The sequence below is a fragment of the Ochlerotatus camptorhynchus genome, unplaced genomic scaffold (genome assembly GCF_037179485.1).
Source record: "Ochlerotatus camptorhynchus isolate MF236.1 unplaced genomic scaffold, CSIRO-AGI_Acam_v1.1 ptg000639l, whole genome shotgun sequence".
NCBI classification, from domain to species: Eukaryota; Metazoa; Arthropoda; class Insecta; order Diptera; family Culicidae; genus Ochlerotatus; species Ochlerotatus camptorhynchus.
Window position 1 is genome coordinate 2469243 of NW_027041118.1, and position 22902 is coordinate 2492144.

General features: G+C 39.2%; 1 protein-coding gene across 1 annotated transcript; it reads left to right on the forward strand.

The window, feature by feature from the left end:
- The first annotated feature begins 589 nt into the window (after window positions 1-589).
- On the forward strand, window positions 590-21868 carry LOC135714368 (uncharacterized). The gene is made up of 3 exons (XM_065237719.1): window positions 590-1111; window positions 19948-20124; window positions 21234-21868. The coding sequence occupies exons 1-3, from the start codon at window positions 1091-1093 to the stop codon at window positions 21366-21368; spliced, it is 333 nt and encodes a 110-aa protein (XP_065093791.1). The 5' UTR covers window positions 590-1090; the 3' UTR covers window positions 21369-21868.
- Window positions 21869-22902: the final 1034 nt, after the last annotated feature.

The window sequence follows — 22902 nt, forward strand, 5'->3', positions numbered from 1 at the left end:
CAAAACAAGTTTTGTGGGGTAAGTCATGCGGAATTAATCTTCGGTGATCTCAACACACTGAAACAACAATTCTCTTTATAATCACATCTCATCAGAAATTGGTTGGATTCTAAATCCAAAGCTAAGAAAGTTCGACGATTACTATAAGTGAATTGATTTTGCGTTTTCATTCGCGAGATCAATATGAATGAGTGGAATAAAGAAAAAGAAACAAAGATCATCTAGCAGTGCGCGAAAACGTGCCGGTGCCGAGAGACGATTGTGAGTGCTAAAGAAGAACCATACCGCGTGTAGTCGCAGCTCTGATGAGGTTCGTCTTCAGAACGGCTTAAGCTTTAAACAACCTCAAATCACACATCGTCGCTTACAAACGGTCGAACCGTACAAGAAGACACATCATCCAGATTCAATTTGCCGTGTTACCAACGGGTTGGAAAGCGGAAAAAATCAACTCGACCATCATCAGGAAGTGGTACATTTTGGAATTTTTTTTTATTGAGGCGGGCAACCTTCTTGCATGTACATACTTCCTTGTGCTAGCCGCGAAAGGGAGTCGAATCAAAGTCGCGTGCCGTGTGTGGCTCCAGCGTAGTGCAGTGTAGTGTGTTTATATTATCTCATCAGAAACGAGGTTACCGGACAAGTGTAGAGTGATGTTGTTGTAGTTGCAGTAAATCGAAAAGAAAAACAACACCACTTTGGTTGCATTTAGAGGAAAAAGTGCATCGTACCTAGGGGTAGTTTGGCGCCTTCTTCATATACCTACCTGCATCCGCAGCGCTCGAAGCAAACCGAGAGCGAATAACATGAAGAACAGTTGTTTGCAACAAGGCAAACCGTAGCAACTTCTTGCGAGAGTGTTGTGTGAGCGCACTGCTACAGCTAGACAGTGTTTGGTTAATCTTGCTGGTGGTTATGTTAAAATTGCGCCAGAGTTAGTCGAACTTAAAAGTTCTACGAAAACGGATGTTTGTACGGAGCGAATGAAGAGACACTCGTGACTGCCAAAGTGTTTGGTGTGTTTTTCTGAGCTGTTTGACTTTCGGTGCCAAATATCGTCGATAGTGCGACAGTGCGACATTTGGTAAACATGAATAAGTCTGTTATAATTGTAAGTATAGTGCCGGCATTGGACGTTGTAAGGCTTATTTGCATTCACATCCCTGGCGAAAAGTGACTGAGTGCGTTCTGAGGTCGTCAAAACCTTCGTTTGAAATTGAAAATGTGCATTCCACCCGCAATTAGCACATGATTTCTTTTTTTTTATTTACGGTTATTCCCATGATGAAGATCGTTGGAACCCCGCGCGTGCGAATGAGTATAACTTGAAGTAGAAGGAAAATATGACGTAAGCGCCTTCTTGCGGAAAATTTATTTGGAATTAGCATCAGCCAGAATTATCGTAGAAGCGCATGGTTGGTAGTCTTCTTGAAGGAAACAAAAAAGTGTGCGATAGTGATTTGTTGCACGCATAATCTACAAACGTGGTTGTGAAAGATTCCGATCATTAGTTTAATATTGAGCTAGAAATTCTTATGTGCTGTTGATGACCTCAATGCTGTTTGAGTTGCTGCAGAAATGCATTCACGGCTTAGTTTCAAAAGGCAAGTTGCACACGGTCAATCAGACCGACTTAAAATTGTGTAGAGTTGGCTCAATTTAGACAAAAGTGGATTTATTCAAATGAACATACGTGAGAAAATTGACGATCATCTCTTTTGCTAGTGGTGGCAGGTGGAGATACCCCTCACCATCTCTCCTCAACAGGGGATTTTGGTAAAGGAGATGATCAACCCGACCCTAGTAGCACGCTTGTCACAATTCAGTTGTAGAAACTTATATACGACTTATTTCAGTCATAAACAAGTTGCTGTGACTAATTGTGATTAAAGTGTGCTACTCGGGCGATTCGTGCCTTCCTCAACATTGACCTTTGCTCGCTTTCTACTCTCTGTATACAGTTTTCACACTACTTTCATCTCCTCATCTATCGTATGAAATGACCACTTTAAAACTGATAATTGACGTTAAGCATCTCAAACTATGAAAATTGTCAACTTTACGCATGGAGCAATACAAACATGGCTACTTAAAAAGTAAATTCAATATTGTTTATCATTCCTATCAGGTTTGTCTCAGCATGAGTACAAAAGGGGACAGCTATTATTCCATAAATTTAGTAGCTTTAATGATTTACGTTTACAATATACGTAAAACTTTTGCGCATGTTTGCTTCTTTAGGTGTGTTGTATATAAATTTATTATTTTTACACCAAAACGTCAAAACTTTTATCTAGAATTTCTCAACAACCATCAAAAGATGCGTTCTTTCATAATCCTGAAGTCCGGTGCAGATAGTTCTCAAAATGAAATCAAAATAAAAAAAGTTAGAGCAAACTGTTTTTTTTCAGAACCACACTAACTTAATTTCAAAAAAAAAATATTATAGAATGATGTTTTGATGAGATAGAATTTGGATTTGAAATTAAATTATCTCTAAATTTGAAGAAGCAAGTTTTAATTTAAGCTTTGAACATAAACAGCTATTATTTTAATTTTGAAAAAAGAGGACCACCCTAGTCACCATCTATGCCAAAAGGCATATCTTTTCTTGTAGATAAACTCTTCGAAAGGTGCCAAATTGCTTGGGTGCAAAGTTTTTCAAATTTCTACAAAACAACCCCTAATTTCTTCGAATTTCTCTGAATTTATTCTGTATGGAACTTTGAACTTGAACTTCGAATATGTCCTCTGAACTTCTCTAATGATATTAAAGAAAAACCACTGAACTTCAGCATAGTGCCTTGATTTTCTACAACATTCACTTAATTCCTTTAAAGTTCGGTAATTTTTCAGAATATTGGATGAAGCTCTACAAATTTTCTATGCTTCTACAAAACTTGAAAAGTTTTACAATATTATTTGAAGCTTTATGTTCAACTTAATTTCATTAAAGTTCTATGAAGTTTAATGAACTTCTAGAAAGTTTGCTGAGCCTCAACACCGTTCAATTAATGTCTACGAAGCTTTTAAAACTTCCATGATGTCTCTTGAAGGTCTATGAAGTTTATCAATTGGGATCCTCATAATAATTTTGAAAACCTCGTTGTAGTTAAGGGAATTTCCGGTAAGTTGCAAAACTTCATTAATTCTTTAGTTTAATGAACTTAAAATAGATCAGGAGATTCCATAAAAAAATCAGAACATTTTGTAGACTTATAAAACATCGCAGAACATCATCGAAATTCTAAAAAGTCCAAATAAATTCACAGGAAACAGCGAAGTTAACATGAACTTTGTATAGAGCACTTCGAGAAACTTTGTTGTGCTGAGATTAACTTTAAAGTTTTAGGAACTTCTTTGGAATTATTCCAAATTTGTAGAAGTTTAGGGAATTTCGTAATAGCTCAGAAAGTATTCAAGACGTTCAGCTTATTTTTTAAATCTTAAGCGTATGACTTTTTTCCCTCTATTCGGTACATAACACCCCTGCGACCAGTAATTTGATCTATTGTAGTATATCAAGTATCCTTAGTTTAGTGTATGTCGTATTACTTCATAACTATTGAGAAATGATGAAGTATTCGGTTTTGATACAGTTGCCATTCTTGCCTTCATCGCAAGGAATCGATTCTAATTAAAAGGTCCCACTATTTATGCCCTTTGGAGTTGGAACACCCTCCAAAGCCGCATCCTTTTGTCAGTCAAAATTGGATTCCTTTGCAACAAAAATAAGCAATGACACCGATAATGACCATGCATCAGAACCCTAGTCTTAACCACTTCAAACTATGGAACAACGAAGAAAAGATTAGCAATCACATAGATGAAGACTAACTAACTCATTTTTTTTTCCTTGTTTCAAGATCATCCTCGGTGGACAAAGCCGAGTCTTGTCACTAACAACAAGGCATTAAAAATAACAAGAACTAAGAAACGTTTGACTTAAGAATTTACTCGAAGCTTTGGGATTAATGTTTCGAAATTCATAAGAAAGGTTCAGGGTAATTTCTGAACTTTGAAGAAGGCCATAGATGTTCTAAATTCTTGGATGAATTTAGAGAACTTGGAATCAGTCCGCAACGTGCTATCTTGCCGTGCGGATCTATTTGCTTTTTGCTGAACTAAGTTTTACTGCTACCTAAAGCTACAAGCAATTTAATCAGCACTTTTCAGTGCTCAATATACCAGTACATTTTCTACCTTATTTGACTCTTATTTCTCTTCGATCCTTGTGTGGACCCTAACCAAGGTAATCCTGCTTGGCCATCGACTTGAAAAATTCCTCTTCAATCCTTCGGATTCTTATAGTAATCTGCTTGGAAGTCGATTTGGAGAAGCTTGGTTCTGCTGTCATAGCGCCTAAGCGTAAAAGAAAAAAGCAATCGCTTGATCCCCTTCTGATGAAATTCAACGATGCTTTTTTTAGCCGGATGGCTAGGTCATCTCTTTAGATAGTATAAAAAGGAGAAAACAATAGGGTTCTCAGAAGGAGATTCCCAATCTTGGCTGTGGTGCATTTATCTTGCTATAATGAAAAGGTGTAGAAAACTGCCAAAAGGGCGAACAAACTGGAAACACAAACAAGGAACACTCAGATATTGTGGCCTTCTTTAGGAAGGTGATGGGGATGGCTGCTGCCGGGGACTCGTCGTCCAACAGGTTCCGAATGCTGATTGACTCCAAGCCGAAGGCAGCCCGAAGGTCCCCCAGCTCCGCGCAGTTCACGAGGATCTGCTCGACGGTGGCTGGCACTCCGCAGGTTTCGCAGGTCCTCCTGAACGGTGTTTCTCCGAAGCTGTGGGAGACTCTGCTGTGATGAGAACGATGCATCATTCTACTGAACAAAATTCTACTGAACATTCCCGGCTCAATGCTAAAAAGGAAAAGTTTCCCCTATAGGTCTTTTTAATGCACCACCAACGTAGAGTGCGCCACACGGGTTAGAGAGAAAACGTCAACCAAACAGTTTGATTACATCAGAATAAGGATTTTTCACAACGCAAATTACAGCATTTTTCATTGAATATCTTTCCAATTTCCATAGGTATTTGTCTTATTTTACGATTTTCCACAGATCTGAACTGATTTTCACCAAAACTATTCACACAAAAAAAAAAGCCGGAAGATCATAACCACTAAGGCTTTATCCTATTTTTTCCATTTTATTCAACAAAAATATTCCTAAACACCAACAGGATTCGTTTAAAAACGAATCAGAACAAAACATTTGAACTGTAGATCAAGTTTTTGAGCATCTCAGATGAATCAATTTATCAGGAAAAGTGAAAAAATGTTCCAATTCCTATGTCTCATGGCAAAAATTTCTGCTCACAACAATATTTTTGAAGTTCTCCTAACCAGAGGTTGAGTCGATCGCTTAGTTTTTATTTAAAAGGCGTATTGTTGTAACCACTTCCGATTTCCATGCTCTTTGCAAGGAACTTTTGAACTTCGTTCAATTTAAGTTGTCACTTCAAGTTAGCCGTGTATTGGCTGAAACCTTTTACGGGCTCAAACGTCAAGCACCTTAATGAGAAGCAACAAACTTTTTTTTTACTTACGACACCAAACTGAACCTCTGTTTAAGATTGTCTTTAAAGGTCTTCCCAGTTGTGAGTCCCTGGAACAGATCAAAGATGAATTAACTAAATTACTTGGAGTTGAGCCACTCTAAGCAATCAAAATGAAAATGACAACGGGATTTCTAATGATTTTTATTTAGTTCACTTCAAGTCTAGTGAATTAAACAACCTTAATGCCTTAGAAAAAGCTAGCCTTATGCTCCATGTCCGAGTGAAGTGGGAACACTTCAGGAAGACTGGAGGAAATTCCCAAAACCTCACTCAGTGCCGTAAGTGCCACGGATGGGGTCACGAAACTAAAAATTGCTACATGCCAGCTAAATGCATGAATTGTGGTGATTCCTTTCACGCAAAGGACGACTGTCCTGTGAAGGAAGATCCTAAGAAATTTAAATGTTCAAATTGTGGTGATAACCACAAATCAAATTTAAGCGATCCTACAATCTCGTTCTAAGCGACAGGTAAGAAACGCTCCACGTTCCCGAGCAGGTACACATTCCTCTGCTGTTAACAACGGTCAGCGAAGGACAAATTCTACAATTCTACCAGTAGGTACAAATATTACCAACAATCAATACGAAACTAACGATTTTAAATTGGCTCACTACTTGACTAGCCTATTGGTCAAAAGCAAACGATTAACGAACCCCATTCTAGTCGAAATTCTAGTACTACGCAATGTTTGTTTTGATTCGCTACACGCTTATTATGGTCAACTCAAAATTGAGTCGAATGTACTCATCTCAGCGGCAGGTAGGGCTACTCAAAATTGTGTAGCCTTATGTTGACTCACTTTTGAGTAAACGACGTTCTCACGTAGACTGAGTCAAATCCACCCGCCGGTATTTTCAGTTGTGGGGAGGGTTTTTGTTTTGACTTTTATTCAAGGAAATGGAAATTGTCTGCTCCGGATTCATTCTGCCGGAGCAGAAAATGGTTCAACACCGTTTCCCTAAGCAATTCGTACTTACCTGAAGGCATTCCAGCCGGTTTTAAGTAACATTTCTATGAGGTTACCTCCGAAATGACCGGCATTTTTTCCAAGTCCAGGATTTTGTTGACTGAGTGGCTTTTACTCAGTTTGACATTTCTCGTTTACTCAATTTTTGACAACTCGATACATTGGACGGAAGTGAGTACGATCGACTCACCTGGTGAGTAAGCAGAAGTTAGCGTGTATGAAAGTTTGACAGATAAAATGAGGGGTTATTGGTTTTTCTTATGTTTCGAGGGGTGAATCGATTAGCTTGGGACCGAAGAGAGTACCAGAGCTGAGCCAAAAAGTTGAGCACGTTATTTCGGGACCTTCTAGTCTTAGAGTTACCTCTATGATATTACCCCTGTTTCAATTTCTTCATCTATTCCTGCTCCTCTTGCTGCTAACAATGTTCAGCGAGAAAATGGAGCTACCAATCCTGCTACCGCAACGGGTTGAAATAAAAATACTAGCAATCAAAATTCTAACATTACTGCTCCTAAAATGGATTTTTTTTACAGAAATCATTTATTGACATGATTACTGATAAGCTTTAAACTAACTCCATGTCTGATGCTATTCAAACTGGAGTTTAATTTGCAAACAATATCGTCAGACTTTGCAATTCAGTAATGGATTTAAAAACATTAAATATTTTAAATTGGAATGCTCGATCTCTTAAAGATAATGAAGACGAGCTATTTAACTTTTTGAGAGTTCATAACGTGCGTGCATATTGCCGTTATAACTGAAACGTTCCTTAAACCTGACCATAAGGTTAAGAAGGGCGCAAATTATTTCATTTATAGAAATGATCGTCTTGATGGAGCCTGTGGTAGCGTTGCCATCATTGTTCATAGAAGTATCAAACATCAAATTCTTTCTTCATTTGAAACCAAAGTTTTTGAAACTTTGGGAGTTTCTGTTGAAACAAAATTTGGACTACTTACGCATTTTGCCATTCCCATGCGTAGGCCAGCAAAAGAATTTTCTCAAGGGTGACCTTCAGAAACATACCCGTCATAGGTTTAAATTCTTCATTATTGGGGATTTTAATGCAAAACACCGCTCATGGAATAATGCTTAAAGCAATTCCAATGGTAATATTCTGTTTGATGATTGTTCTGCATGTTATTACACTATTCAATATCCAAACACCCCAACATGCTTTTCTTCAGCAAGAAATCCCTCAACTGTTGATTTGGTCTTAACTGGTTCATGTCAACTTTGTAGCCATTTGGTTACCCATGCTGACTTCGGTTCTGATCACCTTTCCGTAGTTTTTGAAATACCCCAAGAAATAATTTCTTATTCCATCTTTCAATTACCATAGAGCTGATTGGGAGCAGTATAGATAATTTATGGAATATAGCTTTGGCCAAACATTCCTTTGCAAATCAAAGATGAAATTCATTATGCTCATGAATCTCTGACTACTTCTATAGTTGAATCAAGTGCTGCCTCAGTACCAAAATACGAGGTTAAATTCGATTCAATTATAATAGACAACGATCTTCAGATCTTGATGCGTCTGAAAAATGTCCGTAGAAGGCAACATCAAAGAACATGCGATCCTGTTTCGAAATTAGATCGAAGTTCCAAACCAAAAATTATGAAAAACAAACCTCAAAAGCTTATTCCAGCGCTTAAAGAAGGTGGTAAAATCTTGATCACAAATTCGGAAAAAGCTCAAAAACTTGCTAAGCATTCAAGAGTTCCCATAATTTCAGTTTGAGTCCTACTACCCAAGTAACAATTCAGCAGCTACTTGGCATCCACTCTGATTTATGATGGTTTTATAATGACAATGAACAATCCATTTAGTTTAAATACAGCATTTGAAAGTGTATAATATTCCTGGTTAGTGATTCAGCTTATTGCTGTTTTAAAAACCTTTTATAGTCTGTCGAGAAAGTCTAAAACGGTCTTGTTTTAAAAATAAATTTCCCGCTCTCGATCCCTCCTTAAAACTGTTGTGTGAATCTATCATAAACTTCATTAGCAATTGCTTATTAATGCCTTGATAAAACACTCTATAAAGTTGTTCTATCATTATAAAAAACAACCTTAAAATCATATGGTTTTAAATGAGAGCAAAAAGCATATATTGTTGTTGTTATTGTTATCACGAAATCCCCAATTACTCTGTTTACAGATTAAACTTAAAAGCTGGATCCTCATAGTGAATAAAAGCAAAATTTATGACAAGGAAATCTCGACGGGTACACGAAGAAGAATGAAAAATTCAAGCGATGTTAAGTGCCCCGTAACGTAGGTAGATCACCTTTTTGTGGTACGTTACGGGATGTAAGATCTACCACCGATTCCTTGTCCTGACTACTTCAAACTAGGGGAACAGGATTTTTCAGTAATCCAAGGAACACATCTTAGTCCTTCTTACTTTGTATGCCTTGTTGATAGTGACAAGATTCGGCTTTGTCTACCGAGGATGATCTTGAAACAAGAAAAAAAAAATGAGTTAGTTAGTCTTTATCTATGTGATTCCTAATCTTCTCTTCGTTGTTCCCTAGTTTGAAGTGGTTAAGACCTGAGTACTGCGAACTCAGCCGATTTTATTTTTCAAGTGAGCTAGAAAACATATTGAAAATCTTCCGAAGTTTCAAATTGTTTTGCTGAAACAGCTCACGAAATTGTATATACATGCTGTCAAATGAACCTTTGGCTCCTCCTCCTCTGCTCCAGAAATAACGTATACATGGTGATGGGAGTGCACCTGCCCGCAAAGCTCACATGACTCTTATAAAGTTTGATTACATTCTTGTTTCAGCAACCCAGTTTTGGCATTATTAATATCAAATAAAAACACTTTTTCGAGCATCTCGCTCGATGATTTATATTATCCGCCTACTAAGGTTGATGTTTCGACAGTTTCATAATTATAATTCTTTATTTGTTTTCAGTAGGTGGCAACACCTTTACTTTTGGTTCAAACTGTAACTACCTACGTGACTTCTGAGCTCTTTTGAATGTTTGGCTCCCGTTTGACAGGTTGACTCGGCTCCCAGATGACAAGCATTTTGAGTTAGTTCGCAGTACTCAGGTTAAGACTAGGGTTCTGATGCATGGTCATTATCGGTGTCATCCCTTAATTTTGTTGCTAAGGAATCCAATTTTGACTGACAAAGGGGCGCGCCTTTGGAGGGTGTTTCAACACTCCGAAGGGTATAAATAGCGGGACCTTTCAATTAGAGTCGGATCCTTGCGATAAATGCAAGAGTGGCAACTGTAAAAAAATCGAATACTTCATCATTTCTCAATAGTGATGAAGTAATACGACTTGCACTAAACTAAGGACACGGGATATACTTTAATAGATCAATTTACTGGTCGCAGTAGTGTTAGGTCCCGAACAGAGGGAAAAAAAAAACGACCGAAGGGAAGTCAGCAACGACTGAACATCTGGCGTTTGCATCACGTTCTGACCGGTGTTGACCGTCTCCTATATGAAACAGTCTAAAAACAGACCAGCCTTCTTAAGATCGGACGATCGAAATAACTTGCATTTGTACCGACAGCAAACCACTGAAACTGTCAGTAAGCGGAGATTGGGTAGTTTCCAGTTATTCAGCGAAAGGGTCAACATTTCATTCAAGCGTACTTAATTTAAACTGCATCGTTTGATGGTAAACTTCGGGAACCATCCGGAAGAAGGGGATCTTTTTTCGGGAACGGTTGAGCTTCCAGCTACATGCGAAATGTTGCAAAACAGTTCCGCACACTTCCTTAAGCTGGGTTTAGACAGGGCAAGTCAATTGATCAAGTCAGTTGAATTCAATTGACTTGAACACGAATTGAACGTGTAAACCATGCCATTCAGCTGACTTGATCAACTCACTTAAATTGAAAAAAGTTGAACCAGGCTCAACTTTTCAAGTCAATTGAATTCAACTGAGTTGATCATTTGACTTGCCTAATCTAAACCCAGCTTTAGTAACTGCTTCCAATCCAGCGGGAGAAAATCGCCTGGAAGAACGCCGGAGTTAAACTTCGTTGCAATGATCGAACAACGCAACTATCGAAAGATAAATAAATTTTGACGTTTAACTTTTTGCAGGCAACTTTGCCTCCATAAATGCTGCCATAAATCTGACCGGATGGTTAGGATCAAGCAAAATGGCTTTAGATAAATACAATTCAGTCAGGAAGTTTTCTTCATAAAAGCCATTTTAAAACCTTCTGAATTTGCTAGGGAATTCATTGAAGCAAAACAACTTTTCACAAATGGCCCATGAAAACCAATTTTTAGGCCACCGCCATATTACAATTATTTTGTTTGATTTTTAGAATCTTCGTTTTCAATGAGTATTTCCTTGGATAAAACTTTATTTTGGTCAATTTAGCAATGAGCAGATATTTGAAATAAGATAATTATAAAATACCCAGACAACCAGAAGTCGTATAACAATGTGCAGACAGTATCGTAAATTGCTATAGTTTAAGTCAAAATCGCATATAAGAATGGCATACATCGCATTTTGTTTAAGTTCAATCGTATAGAATGCAAATGTCCGACCTATATGCGATGACTCATTTTTCTGTGGTTCTGTATCATAAATCAGATCGGATTTCATCGTAAGACTTTTCAAAGTGAATTTATTATTACAGATTAAATCGTAATAGAAGTTGTTAAATCAACTCAATTAAAATTAAACTAAAATTTGCACGTATATGGCCTCCACTTTTGTACGTTAAAGCCATTTCTTTGCATTCTATACGATTTGTTTGTTTGTATATATGTTTGTATATCACGAAAACAACTTTGAATATATGTGCATTCTGGTTGTCTGGGTATATCTCGGCTGAGCTTAATGATGAATCTGAAGAATAACTAATTTTTTTTTCTCAATAAAAATAATAAGCAAAATCGACGTTTTCCGAGGGTGGGCTGATTTTTTTTCAAGTACATTTCAGATAAGATTTAATATGGCACCTACAACTAGGCCACTTTATGAGAACAATTCTAATAATTCTGGAAATTGAATAGGATTTTTATATGATCAGTTTATATTTCAATTACTTTTTTAAGATCGGATGGTATTTATGAGTCCTTTTCTATCTTGATTGATGATTTTTCTAGTGGATTCAGCAAGCGGCTAGGGAAAATGGTTCTCAATACGTTCGTCATAAAACCTTTTTGCAGTAAATCAATCTTGAAGAGCTTCGAATATATACCCTTCAGAACCTTCTCCAGGATGGGCCAACTAGGCAGATTCTAGTCTTAATGAGGTTTTGGTGGATGCATCATGGGCAAAATAGCTTTGTCCAGGGTTTTATGAACGCTGTTTTATAGTGACTTTGTATTACTTAATAAAACTTAAAATGTTACTTGGGTTCTATGGTTGCTCAAGATTATCCGAATATTTTCTCTCGGGAAAATATCTTTGATGATTCCTGGGGGACTGATTTGAGCGAGTTAAGATATATAACTTAAAAAATATGGAAGCTCCAGGTGATGATGTTTTTTTATATCGTCATCAAAAAAACTCCCAAAGGGTACCTTGTCTATCTTGTTGAAATCATTTAACAGATGTTTTCATTTGGCATACCTACTTTCCCAAATGCAAAAGTTGTTCCAATTTTGAAGCCGAATAAAAATCCAGCTGAAGCTTCTAGCTAATGTTCAATAAGGTTGCTTTTCTCAATTAGTAAACTTTTGAAAAAAATAATTTTGAATAGAATCATGCTTCACATCAATACGAACTCAATTTTTGCAGATTAGTACAAATTAGTACATGTCCACGGTGATTAAACCAGTAACCGTACCGTATGCGTGATAATGTTTGCACCATCGTACAAATAAGGTTTTCGTTTCACCTGTGCATACAATGCCTTGGTTTTCTTTGCATGCACGTAACCTATAGTTCATACCGTAGTAGGTTGTGTATAAAACAAAATGATTTGCTTAGTTTGACAGTTCAACCATGACGAAGTGGCAGCGTATTCGTGATTTGTCCCACGCGCAATTGTCGCAAAAAGACATTTCAATCGCCGTGGGAGTGTCCCGGTGGACCGTCAAAAAGGTTTTAGACCGAGAAAAGAAAAGACAACTATCCGCGAAGGTGACCACAGGTCGACCGAGGTCAGCTCGGGTTCCGAGGGTTATCGCTGCTATCAAAAGGAAGATTCGGGTGAATCCAGTGCGTCCATAAAGGAAATGGCAAAGGAACACGGGATCAGTGACTTTACGGCACGGAAGATGGTAAAGGAAGATTGCGAGGTGAAATTGAGGGCATGGAAAAAAACTCACATGATTACCATCCGGGAGCTACGAGTCAAACGATGCAAGAAAATCTTGAACTTTCTTAAGCGAAAAAATCCGGTAATCCTGTTCACCGACGAGAGCATGTTTACCGTCGATCCCGTATCAAATTCCAGAACCGACCGGTATATTAGTTCTCTTCCGGTAAAAGACGTGGCCAACGGGTACAAGAACGTGTATCTGACCAAGCATCTTGCTAGCGTTATGGTTTTTGGATTGGTGGCTTCCGATGGCAATACAATGGACCCAGTGTTCATTCCAGAAGGCGACAAGGTCAACACGGAGGTCTAAATCGGGATTTTAAGTAAGTATGTTCTTCCGTTGATCAAAGAACAGTACGGTCCGAAGCCAAATGTTGTATTTCAACAAGATGGAGCTCCGTGCCACACCTCTAACCGCACTCAGAAGTGGTTGCAGAACATCTTCCGTTCTGGGCGAAGGATATGTGGCCGCCATCCAGCCCCGATCTTAATCCGCTGGATTGCTCAATATGGCGCGTAATGAAGGCCATGGCCTGTTCTAAACGCCACCCGATTACAGCAAACCTCAGACAAACATTGATCCGTACCTGGAGAGAAATGGATCCAGACTACATTTTTAGAACCTGCCGTGCATTCCGGAAGCGTGTTGAGGCCGTAATTGCAGCAAATGGAAACTCAATCGATGATTAACATAGTTTAAGACTCTGAGAAACATCCCCCTTGAATAAATAAAAAAAAACTCGAAAACGAAATTTTTGAGAATTTTTTTAATTTCGCCGTTGCTCAATGGTGCAAACATTATCACGCATACGGTATTTATGCCAAACGTCAATTCGGTCAATAGTCCATATGCCAAAGGGTAACAAAGGTAACAACTTAGCCGCTTTTTTTTGAGTCTGCGTTAATATTTGGAGCGATATTTTGTCATCAATATTATTAACAATATTTTTGACTAATGGCAATATTTTTGCTTGGGTGATGTTGCTCATATTACTTCTGATTTTTCAGTTCATAATTCTTCGGTGCATGGTTCAATAATACACCAGGTGATCATGACAATTGATCATTGAAAAAAACCAATCAAGTAATAAATTGTCCTACAGAGCTGTTATGATGACCTGGGATTTTTCAAAATAATTTAAATATTATTGACCCGTTTACCGAATAAGTTGACATCAGATCGATCACGAATTTTCCCTTCTTTATGTATTTTTTTTTTCTTCTATTTTTTGCAAGCGTAACGTGGAGTTGATCTCTCACTAATGACTACTAGATGAGATATATTTACCAACGCACAGAATTGTCCTTAATTCTCCTTAATAAGTGAACATATGTATTGTTTTGAACATGGAAACCATGGGAAAATACGACTGCACGTTGAACGATGACCGTTACCACATTAAAACTGGACTAAATTTATAGTTGGAGTTGAAGCAATTAAGATCAAATTAAGGCCTGTTAAAATATATTTTTCATTCTATTTTTAGAGAAAAAGAACTCAAAAGATCTAGTTCTTTTCAGTCAATTGAACGGCTCAGATTTGTTTACAGAAGTTAACTGAATTACCCATCTCTACTGAAAAATCAGTGGCAAACACTATCACGTATCAAGGGAAACTCATCGAATGCATTATACTGCATCTATTAATCGATGAGGTGTCAAATGTTTTATATTTATTTGTGTATTTCAGTGGTAGAAATATATTTTTAAAACACGTGGTTCGGCACAATCCTACTTTTCGATTTGATTTGCTTCTGCATTCACATTAACCAAGTTGCCCAAATTCTAAGAGGGTAACCTAAGGTTATGCGTCAACGGGCTTCTTTTTGTTTGTAATCTGTTCTACTTCCTTCGCGCAAGCAACCGTGCAGAAACAAATCCAATCTGAGCGACAAGGCCAACTGTCAAAAAATAAAAAATAAATAAAAATAGAGTGCCCATTGAGAATCAGCTCAGGTTTTAAGTAATTCGTTCGTTTGGTATATCATGAGCCACATGTGAAAAGGACATACAAGCTTTTTGTAAACAAACTTGTGTAGGCTCTTTTCTCGCCAACGCAAACCAACAACATCATAGGAAAGGTGAAAGTTTCCCCTACTCGGTGGTGTTGATGGTTTGCGTTGGTGTCATATGGGTGCCGAGAACAGAGCATAAGAAGGTTTGTTTACAAAAGCTTGTATGCCCTTTTCACATGTTGTTCATGATATTCGCAAATTTCAAATTGATCTGCCAACAGCTGGTTTGCGGTTTAAAGAAAAGTGGTCCCCTATTGTTTGGTCTCTGTCTTCGGGTTGTGAGGAACAATCCGGATATCGAACGGAAAACACTTTTAGTTTTAATGAACTTTATTTCGGTGTTACCACGCTTCTAGATTTGCTCAGACTAACCAATCGAGCCAAAAAGGAGGGAAAACCTAATGACACTAGCTGTCAGAAATGGTACATAGGGATGGTGTGTTATAATTCAAATTATAGGGGTGTACATTTTTCTCTTTACAAGTTTACAGCTCGGCCATCCTGCACTACTCATCTGAAATAAAGGAACAATTATTCGTCGTTAGTTTCTTCTAGATATTGTACATCCTCGTATTCAATATCGTCGTTCAGATACTCTACATCCTGATATACAAGTCCTAACTCATCCTCGCTAAATTTTGCTTGACAACTACCTTTCTGATAGAGACGCATATTTAACGGATCGAATATTCCTTCAAATCGTTTTCCCGAAACTTGGAATCCGTCCAGATCACCCACGACATATCGATTCTTATCTAGCACTTTTCTCACGATGTACGGTCCTCGGAACTTTGGTCTTAATTTATTTCTCTCACCCACAATATTCACTCTTCGCAGCATAACTAAATCACCTTCATCATAGCTAGTATTTCTTGTGCAGTGTCGGTCGTAGGCCTGTTTGTTATACTGTTGCTGTCGCTTCATTTGCTCACCAGCTGCTTCTCTCATTGACTGTAAGTTTCTATCGTCCTGGATAACTAGGTCTCGAAGATATTCAGTTACATCGTAATCAATATGCCTTCTCTGATCTACCCCAAACAATAGACTGGATGGTGAACAACCGGTTGCTCGATTTAATGTATTGTTTAACAGGAACTCCGCATCCGTAAGTACAGTGTCCCAACTTGAACCAGTTTCCTCGACCAGTTTACTCAATAGCGGCATCATAGTCCTATTGTATCTTTCTACTTGCCCATTCGCTTTCGGGCACGCCGTGGCCACCTTAACATGCTTGATTCCATGATCATTAACTAATTTGTCGAATGCCGCAGATGTAAAAGCTGTTCCTCTATCCGACACTAATACTTTTGGAGTCGAATAAGCATGAAAGTAGCTTCTTAAAGACTTCATAACCTCCGTAGTTTTCGTCGTCTTGGTTGGATACAACTTGATGAATTTAGTAAAAGCATCCACGACCGCCAGGATATATTCGTTCTTTCCCCTACTTTTGTCGAGTGGGCCAAGGTGGTCGACATGTACTACCTCAAAAGGAACTTTCGGTTTTTCGACGGTAGTAAGGTTTCCATCGAATCGTTTATTCCGGGGATTATACGCAATACAACTAATGCATTGTTTGCAATGATCTAGAATTTTCTCACGCATTTTTGGGAACCAATACGTTCGTTTGATCAAACCACAAACCTTGTCGACTCCAAAATGACCCATTTCATTATGGAATTTGTTGATTACCGATGAAACCATATGCGTAGGAACATAGAGCAAAGAATTATCACCGACTACTTTATACAGAATTGCATCACGAACCTCATAATCTTTCAGTGATCCTAACTCCACAGCTTGTTTGATCTTGATAATTTCAGGATCCTTCAATTGTGAGACGTATAGTGCATTCTCGAAAAGACTGGATGGACAACGGTCTTCTTCTTCTATAAGGTGCACGTTTATTCTAGACAAAGCGTCCGCATGCTGCATTTTTGTTCCCGATCGGTGTACAATTTCGAAGTCGAACTGCTCCAGGTGCATAGCCCATCGAGCGATTTTAGCGTTCACGTCCTTTTTCTGTAATGTGTGCTTCAACGAGTTGCAATCGGTAACTACCTTGAAATGAAGTCCAAACAAATACGTTCGAAATCTTTGTAGGCAATAGATTATTGCAAGAGTCTCCAATTCAAAACTGTGCAATCTGGATTCTGCGGGAGTGGTCTTTCTGCTATGGTACATAACGGGATGCAACAACCCGTCATCCGATTGTCGTTGCAGTAGAACACCACCATAACCAGATGAAGAAGCGTCAGTGTGTAATTCCGTTTCCGCGGTTGGGGAATATATTCTAAGTACCGGTTTGGAGATCAGGGCCAGCTTCAACGTTTCAACAGCCTTGACATGATCAGCCGTTAACCTGAACTCTTGGTCCTCCTTGAGTAACTCGTATAATCGACCGGCCTGAACGTTAAATCCGTTAATAAACTTCCTGAAGTAGTTGATAAGCCCAAGGAATCTTTGAAGACTTTTCCGGTCGGTAGGAATAGGGAAATCTCGTACCGATTGAATATGTCGATCACTGGGCTGTATACGATTGAATTCTACATGATAGCCCAAGTATTCTACACGTGTCTTAAGGAATTGGCATTTCGACAACTGCAATTCTAAACGATTGTCCGCTAGAGTCTCGAGAACCTCTTTCAACGTTTGAAAATGTTCCTCGATGGTCTCGGATGCTATCAGCATATCATCGATAAAAACTGTTAATCTTCCATCACGAATGAACGGAGCTAGGACTTTTGTGATAAATTTCACGAAAATAGCAGGGGAATTAGAGAACCCAAAAGGCAAACGGTTAAATTCGTATTGTCCACTGGCGGTCACAAATGAGGTATATTTTTTGCTTTCCTCCTCCAGTTCGACATGATAAAACCCATTTTTTAGATCCAACGAAGTAAAATAGCGTTTACCTTGAAGCCGCATTACTTGATCTTCAATAATCGGCATCGGAAAATGGTTTCGCTCTGTAATTTTGTTCAATGGCTTGTAGTTAACACACATTCTGTAACTGTTATTTTTCTTCTTCGTCAGAACCACTCGGGAAGTATATGGTGATTCGCTTTCCCGTATAATCCCTTGCCCAAGCAAATCCTCTACAATTTTATCCAACTCCTTTCTTTCGAATACACTGAGACGCTGTGGGGTAGCAGTGAAAAGCCTGTTTTCTTTCAGCCGTATCTCCGCTTTATACGACACTAGAGGAATAGCTGGACGTTGCCTTTCAAAATAACATTGAATTAACAATGATTCCAACTCGTTTTGATAACGTCGAGTAAATTCGTCATCTCCTACATCCAAGCTACTATGTCGGTTCGCAGTTAACACACAGGTATTTTCAATCTCCCCGAACATGGACCAGTCACAGGAATCAGCACCACTAGAATTCCTTACGGGAAACGTGATACACTGTATGCGGTTCTCAATCAAAAAGTCTCTACCGAGGATTACATCTACCTTCATTGTATCGTCTGACACGACCAGAAAACGCGCATTATACTTTTTGCTTCCAACAAAAACAGAAGCAACAAATTCTCCTAGCACTTTTACTTTCGAGTTATTAATTCCAATAACTTCCTCGCTAGTGCCTTGAAGAGGCGTTATTCCGTGTACATGTTTATATTTTATAAGATTGGCATAGCTACCTGAGTCAACCAAAGCAAGGGTATGGATACGACCCTGGACCCTATCGATATCTACTTCCACCTGCGATGACGGATCGACGGCAATACCCTCTGCATCTTCACTGTTGAAGACGGCGTTGGTAGTACTCCATTTCACGCCTCTGGATCCTGTTATAATCGCCTCCTTCGGGTGCGCCGTCTTCGGAAACATACACTTTTCGGCTGTATGTCCGACTTTCAGACACTTGCTGCATCGTTCTCTGCGCGGTGGTTTTGGGCAATCAACCGATTTATGCCCCTGCTCTCGACAGTTGAAACACGTAAGAACGTTTCCCGAAGAATTCATCGCTGAGTCCGGCATTCCGGGCATTTTTGTCATCCGCAGCGCACTGGGAGCCGCAGGCACCATGTCCAAGTTTGCCGCAACCCATTTGATGTGTCGTAGCAGCTCCAACGTCGACGTATACTGCCTTGACAGCAGGCTTAAGTATACCTTATCATGCCGCAATCCTTTGATTATATACTTCAACGTAGCGGATGTGCTGAAGTCACCTTTTTGTGCCAGAGCGTCGACACGATACACGAATGATTCATATGATTCTCCTTTTTCCATTTTCGTTGCTTCCAGCTGACGGTGAATATCGGCTTCATCGTACGTTTCCGGAAAGGCTACAATGAGTTGCTCCTTAAGCTGCATCCAACTGAATATGTTTTCTTCTTGTCGCCGATACCAACTCGCTGCTGCACCCGTAAGACGGGTCGATCCGTATAATAAACACATCTGCTCTGACCAACCATAAATGACACGAAAGTGGTCGATGCGCCGTAGCCATTTTGAAACCCCATCTCCTTCTGAAAACTCAGGGATTAGTCTTCCCAGATCTTGCGGGTGAGGAGCAAAACCAGGTGTTTGTTGTACATAAACAACGTTGCTATGCTGTGTCGTTCCGCTGACTTTCTTTTTCGGCACTTTTTCCTCGGCTGCGTGTTTCACATCAAAAAACTCATTCTCCTCACTATCCTCGTCTGATTCACCATCCTTCATTGCTTGCTTAGCGGCCATGTTCCTCGTAATCGGCATCGTCTTGGAAGCAGACCAGAAAATCGTCTCCACGAACGTCGGAGCTCGTCACCCGTTAGTTCCAAATAACGCTAAGACTTCCGGGTGTATCCCACTTCTGAAACTGTGAGGAACAATCCGGATATCGAACGGAAAACACTTTTAGTTTTAATGAACTTTATTTCGGTGTTACCACGCTTCTAGATTTGCTCAGACTAACCAATCGAGCCAAAAAGGAGGGAAAACCTAATGACACTAGCTGTCAGAAATGGTACATAGGGATGGTGTGTTATAATTCAAATTATAGGGGTGTACATTTTTCTCTTTACAAGTTTACAGGGTGGTACAAGTCTTAGATTATTGTACGGAGTGATGTAGACGTAGGTAGCAATTTGAGATTAATTCCTTTTTTTGCATTTCCCATCAGATAAGCATCATGCTAATTCTGGGTAGCGTACAGATCCCTCCCACCGAGGCCACCGTTGTGCGATTATTCACCGAGCTGCTCCAGAACAACGTTGCCGGCATTCCACTGATCCACAAAACCGAAGAGTTTGATTTCGACCCGGAGGTTAGCAAAAAGCGACGAGATTTGTACTATGAGGTAAGTTGGTCAATAGTTCGATAGATAGTTAGATGTTTCCACGAATTAGTTAATCGATCGCTACTACGATCCTTGGTTAATTTCCCGCCTTCATTAATAGCTACACGATGGGAGGTACCTTGAATTTGTCACACCGTAAACCATAGTTAGAAGACTGGTTGGAATGCAACCAATAGTGACTAGATGCTTTGATGCTGTTCAAACGAGCCATTACTCCGGCTTGTGTTTAATGGATTTTAGCATATGGTTGATGCACAAGCTTTTCGGTGTTTCGTTTGGTGGCTTTTCGAATGTACTCGGTTTGCTTTGGCTCGGTTTTTGGAAGGTCAAATCATGAAACCGTAACCAGCTCATTGGTAAATCTCATCGATCAATTGAGTTTGCAAATGTGATAGGCAAACATGACAGATCAGTAGTAAGCTGGTTTAGAGTGAGTTCAATATTGACTTTAACATTTTTATCGATATTGTTAAAATTTACCGTAAATAGCTGCAACTGTTTATGCTCGAAATTGAACCATGCCACCTTGCTTAAGCTCAAGTTCAATGATACTTCGGGTGACGTGTGACGTCTTTTTTATCTTGTTTAATGTGAGTTTTAGCCACCTCTGGGCTAGTTCATCACCATGACGTGTGACGTCGTTTTGCTCTCACCTTCATCGCACTAGCTGCAGACCAGTTTCGTCAATTTGTCTTTCCTTACTTCTCGTTTGGTTTATTTTTGGCACCTGGCACTCATCTGGGCTGAGACGCTGCGCTGCGAGTCACGTTCAATGGCAAGGTTGTAACTGTCCAAAAATATTCCAAGATACATATCTAGCGTTCAGAATCATAAGGGCCTAACTGCGACGATCGATTCTCGTAATCGATTTTCTCCTCGCATTAAAGATATGTTAATCTACTTTTAGGAGAAAATCGATGACAAGATTCGATCATCGCAGTTAGGCCCTTATGATTCTGAACGCTAGATATGTTTTTTTGCCGCCCAATTCACTAGTCGATGCGGAACATTCGTTTTCATGCATCGGCGGTGATTGATTTCCGAGATGGAATAAGAAGTAGGAGATTTTTCTATTTTGTTCCGCTGATCCAATTTGTTTTCTCTTTCAGCAACATGGATATCGAGGTGAGAAAGCCATCGAACGGCTGGGCTTAGGAATCGACGGTAATCATCGGGAACGGGAAGCCTACCAGCGACTGCGGGACGAAGGCCATCTGAATGGGTTGAATGATCACCAGCCTTGAGTGCGGTTGTCGTCGTCGTCGTGTGAATAAGTGAGATTGCGATTGAATGCGTGTGTGATTTGATTCTGGTTGTCCAACGCTACCAGCGCAGTTGACTTGTGTACTTGTTATATAGCGAAATGCTTGAGATGGTAAGCAGCTACCTACAGTAATCCTTCCATTTATGCAGTGGGTTGTACCGTCCACTCACCGCTTTTGGTCGGCTTTCCGTCAATCAATTGAGCTGATTTTCTGTAGATAACTAGTTTATGGTTGACACTAATCAGCGAAATTCGTTGAAGGTCAGACGAGAAAATGTGATGGGTGGACTGTACCACCCATCGCATAAATGGAGGGATTACTGTATCAAAATGTCAAGCTGCAGTTTACGATGTGTAGCTGGGAGGAGTAATGAAGCTGAACATGAGGTGATTAGCTTAATTTTGTCAGAGTGCTATTACCAAAACCGGTTTTGGTAGCAGTTACAATGTGACAAGGGTAATGGAGCATGTGCAATACGTAGTCCAGTGACTTGATTTTATTTACCAATAGCTTAGAACGAAACAAATTTTAATAAAGTTGAAAAGGAGTGTTTTTTGTTCACAGATATCACAGTCTTGACCTGTTTAGATGGGCGATATTTTTGAGCGCGTGTGATCATACAAGTTTCTAGGGGAATATATTGAAATAGATTTCCCCTTCGTAATTCGTGCTTATAACGAACGTTTCTGCATAGACCGTCCCCAAAATTATGAATGAAAAGCTATGGAAAAGATCACTGATTAACTCCAGGGTGTCGTGACCGGACCGAGGTATCCAGCCTCGCTCACGGCTACACGAATTCGCAATCCTGCTTTCTCGGCTGCTCTGCTTGACTGTTGTGCTGCTATTAGTGCTGCTGCTCCTGCTGTTGCTTGTCCGTCGCCTTCAAAATTCGTCACAAGAATCTAATAATCACCCATATTCTCGTTTTCGTTCGAACCGTATTTTCCATACAAAAAGAAGAAGTTTTTTTTAATGGAAAATACGAACGAAAACAAGAATATGGATGAATATATAATAAGAATTACCATTACCGGATGGATGAAAAAGTACACTGAAAATTTTTTGAAAAATAATTACCATGATCTGATGGATGATAAGGTATGCAAAAAATAGTCATGACCTGACAAGGGGCAAGAAAATTGTACTTATATTGTAAATATATTTGCAGCGAGTAATTTTTCAACAAATGAAGTTCTGGAAACAACCTCTGTCAGGCAGAATGATTAGTTTCATGCTTTAAAAGATCCAAGTAAGATTGTTCGTGCCCATTCCAGCGGTTACCAAGGGCTCTTCTGATTTCTTGGGATCGATGGCTAAAATGTAATGTATCGAAGTTTTTTTTTTGTGGTGTGGTTGTGTGATTTCAAGCCAAGAATTTGGCTAAATTTTCCGAGAGGATTATTTTTGGCTCATGAAAATTAATGCTCAATCTCAAAATATCGGTCAAAGAGGCTTCTCATTTTGCTGAATTACATGCCTGAAATGAGGAAATTCGACATTAATAATAATT